This window comes from Cucurbitaria berberidis (genome assembly GCF_010015615.1).
Source record: "Cucurbitaria berberidis CBS 394.84 unplaced genomic scaffold K460scaffold_20, whole genome shotgun sequence".
In the NCBI taxonomy this organism is placed as follows: Eukaryota; Fungi; Ascomycota; class Dothideomycetes; order Pleosporales; family Cucurbitariaceae; genus Cucurbitaria; species Cucurbitaria berberidis.
Genome location: NW_024468954.1, coordinates 1 through 3,408, shown reverse-complemented (window position 1 = coordinate 3,408; position 3,408 = coordinate 1). Strand labels below are relative to the sequence as shown.

At 27.8% G+C, this 3,408-nt stretch overlaps 2 protein-coding genes across 2 annotated transcripts; one reads left to right on the top strand and one right to left on the bottom strand.

Moving 5' to 3' along the window:
* Positions 1-1,087: 1,087 nt before the first annotated feature.
* On the top strand, positions 1,088-1,237 carry K460DRAFT_298017 (uncharacterized protein; the record flags this gene model as incomplete). The annotated part of the gene is made up of 1 exon (XM_040929749.1): positions 1,088-1,237. A coding segment is annotated over one exon (150 nt), but the record flags the coding sequence as incomplete, so codon positions are not given.
* Positions 1,238-1,691: 454 nt separating this feature from the next.
* Positions 1,692-1,931, bottom strand: K460DRAFT_298015 (uncharacterized protein; the record flags this gene model as incomplete). The annotated part of the gene is given in 2 exon segments (XM_040929748.1): positions 1,692-1,802; positions 1,821-1,931. Coding segments are annotated over 2 exon segments (222 nt in total), but the record flags the coding sequence as incomplete, so codon positions are not given.
* Positions 1,932-3,408: the final 1,477 nt, after the last annotated feature.

Sequence of the window (3,408 nt, the reverse complement as noted above, 5' to 3'; positions counted from 1 at the left end):
ATTTAAGTAGCTAATACTGCTTATATTAAGCAAGTAGCTTCTCTAGCTTAAGTAGGTGCCTAAAACGCCTTAAAAGTTTAAATAGGCGTTCCCCTACTTAGTTTAAAGGGTTGGGGCCCTAAACTTATAATACTTTCTTTTTTTTTTACTACAGACTTTGCTGCTTCTTAACAAATAGAGAGAATTATATATTCTATATTTAACTAAGCTAGTAGTAGGCTTACGCTTAGTAGCTTATAATAACAAAACTATTTAACTACTTACACAACCCAGCTAAATAACTAAATTATTTATAAAAAATTTAATCCTGCGCACTGTACAATTGCAATACGCTAGCTAGTAGCCCTAATTTTAATAAAACTACTAATACTAGCTTAGTAAAGTTCTAGGCCAAAAGCCTATTTGTATTTAATTAATATAAGCAGAAATTACTTTATTCTAGCATAAATTCTAACTTAGAAGTATTTAACTATAATTTAGCAGATAGTAGCTTTGCAGCAATGCCTAATTAAATAACTGCAAAAACTAATTATTTAAAACTACGGTTCCTCTTGTACTAAGCAGTATTACTATTAAAGCAAAGTTATTAGTAGAGTAAAACTAACTTGTTTTATAATAGTTTAAACCTAGCTTACATTCCCTATTAGTAGGTAAATAATCCAACGCTTACTAAATTCTGCTTTAGTATAATAAAAAGAGCTAATATTAAAAAATTAAAAAGCAACGTTGCTATAAACGCTTAGCTGCCACAAGCTAGTTATCTTTATAGTAACTTTTCTAGCACTTCTAGCCTCAAATTTTGAAAAACTAAAGAATTAATAGGCTACACTTTTATAGTTTGTATTTACACTAAAAATTAAAATTAAAAAAACTTTTACTTTTTTGTTCTACTAGAAATTTCTATTTTCTATAAATTTCTTTTAGGATACCTGCGTTATAGTTTAACAAATATACTGCCCTAGCTAAATTTCCTACTTAATAATATTTTTAACTCGGATCGGCCCACGAAGGATTTTAATACTAGAAATTAAATAGTAAAGCTTAGCTCTGCTTTATTAAATAAGTAAAAAAACTATAAGGGTAGTAGTATTTTACTAGCGCTGAAGCTCCTACTTATTCTATACCCCCTATATCTTTTTATAATATTAAACTAGAGTTAAGCTTAATAAAGTTTTTTTTTTCTGCTAATTTAGCTAAGCCTGTTCCCTTAGCTATAGTTTTACTAAATAGTAAATAGAAATAGTAGAAATTTTATTAATCTATTTATGCGCGTTACTAATTAGATAATAAAGTATTTAGCTACTTTAAAAGAGTTATAATTACTTCTGCTATTTACCCGCGCTTAGTCAAATCTCTTTATTTTAATATTTAAAGCACTAGGCAGAAATTATATTATATTAATACTACTTTCTAGCTATTATAATGCTATGTTTTAATTAGATAGTTAGATTCCCCTTATTTATACTAGTTCTAAGTTAGTTATTAAACGCACGCTAAACAGCTAAAGCTTGCTAAAAGTGCTTGCACCCTAGTACTAAAAAGCGCCTACTTTGCAGCTAGTGCCTTTCTGCGCTAGAAGCTTTTCCCTAAAGCCTAATATGCTTAACCCTTAGAGCTAATCCTTTTCCCGAAATTATAGATCTATTTTGCTAACTTCCCTTATCTATATTATTTTATTAACTAGAGGCTTTTTACTTTAGAAACCTGCTGCGGTTATAAGTACAATTTAGTATAAAAACTATTTTTTTAAATAAATTTTTAAGGCTTGTTAGGAGCGCACTAAATGCTGCAAAAGTGCAGCACTCTTTTAGCTATTAAACCCTAGCTCTAAACAAACTAATTTTAGAGTAATAAACTATTAAAAAGAAAAGAGAACTCTTTTTGGGGCTTCTACTAAAGTCTCTGCTCTTAGTTGTATTGCTGCAGAGAATTTATATCTAAGTACTAGAATATTAACTAGCTTCCCTTTTAAGGGCGCAGCGCAAGCGCTAATATTAAAACAGAATTACTTTATTTTTTAGGATTAACTAACCCGTGTCTAACTACTATTTATATAGAACTTTTTTCTACTTTAGTTTTTAAAATTTTTATTTAAGTATTTGCTACTACTACTAAAATCTGCACTAAAAGCTATTTAATTTAGGGTTACCCCTAAAGCTTTGTTACAAGCTTTTACGCCTGCTTACTTACTAAGGCTTAAATCTTGCCCTAGCAGCAGGGTATAAGTAACACGCTTAAGCACTATTTATTTTTAGAGCTAGTTTATTTAGCAAGTAAGTTATTATACACTTTTTAGCAAATTCTAATTTCTATAGCTACCGTCCTGCTGTCTAAATAAACTAATACTTTTTGTAGTGTTTAATAAGTATATATTCTAGTACTTTAATCCTGTATTTAGTTTATCCCGCATTACTAGTTTTACTTACTAAAAATAGCCTACTAGTAATAGTACATTTAAGTATTTACGTTCAATTAAGTAATAAAAACTTTTTATATATTTAAAATTTGAAAATAAGTAAAAGTTATTTTAATTTTTAGGCTTCTAATTATTCGCTTTACTTTATAAAACTAAATATATTACTACTATTCTAAGGGAAACTTTAGTAGAAACTAGCTACTAGATAGTTTAATTAGTCTTTCGCCCCTATGCCCAAATTTAATAATTAATTTATATATTAAAACTGCTACAAGCTTTTACTAGAATTTTCTCTAGCTTTACTCTATTTAAGTATAGTTTACTATTTTTTAAGTCTTAATAGCTATGCTCTTACTCAAATTTATTTAAAAATATTAAAATTAGTTAATAGTGCACCCTAAAAAAAATTCTACTTCTATTTACTTTTATTACGCGTTTAGGCTTAATACCTAAATACTTGCATAAATATTAAACTCTTTAGTCTGTGTTTTAAAATAGGCTGCTTATAGTTATTATACTAGTATCCTAGCAAATGCGCAAACTTTAGTTTAGGCTAGTTGTATATTGCTTTTTTTATAAAGCTTCCCCAAAAAAAAGTATATAATAAAAGCTTTTATCTAACTGCTTAAACTAATACTAGTTTACTTGCAAAAAAGTGCACTAGGCAAAAGCCTAAATAAGTAACTATAAGCAAGTCTAGCTGTAAGCGCTTCTTTTTTAACAATTTTACGTACTATTTAATTTTTTTTCTAAAGTACTTTTTATTTTTTAATTACTCTACTTGTGCGCTATTAGTTTCTGGCTAGTATTTAGCTTTAAAAGAAATTTACTTCCTATTTAAAGCTGCATTTCTAAATAACTCAACTTATTAAAAAAACTTTATACAGTAAAGGTTAGTAACTATATACAGGATTTTTACTTTCTATAATGTCCTGTTCCAAGGAATTTAGACTGCTGCTAATGCTAAAGCGCTTTTTGCAAATTATAATTTA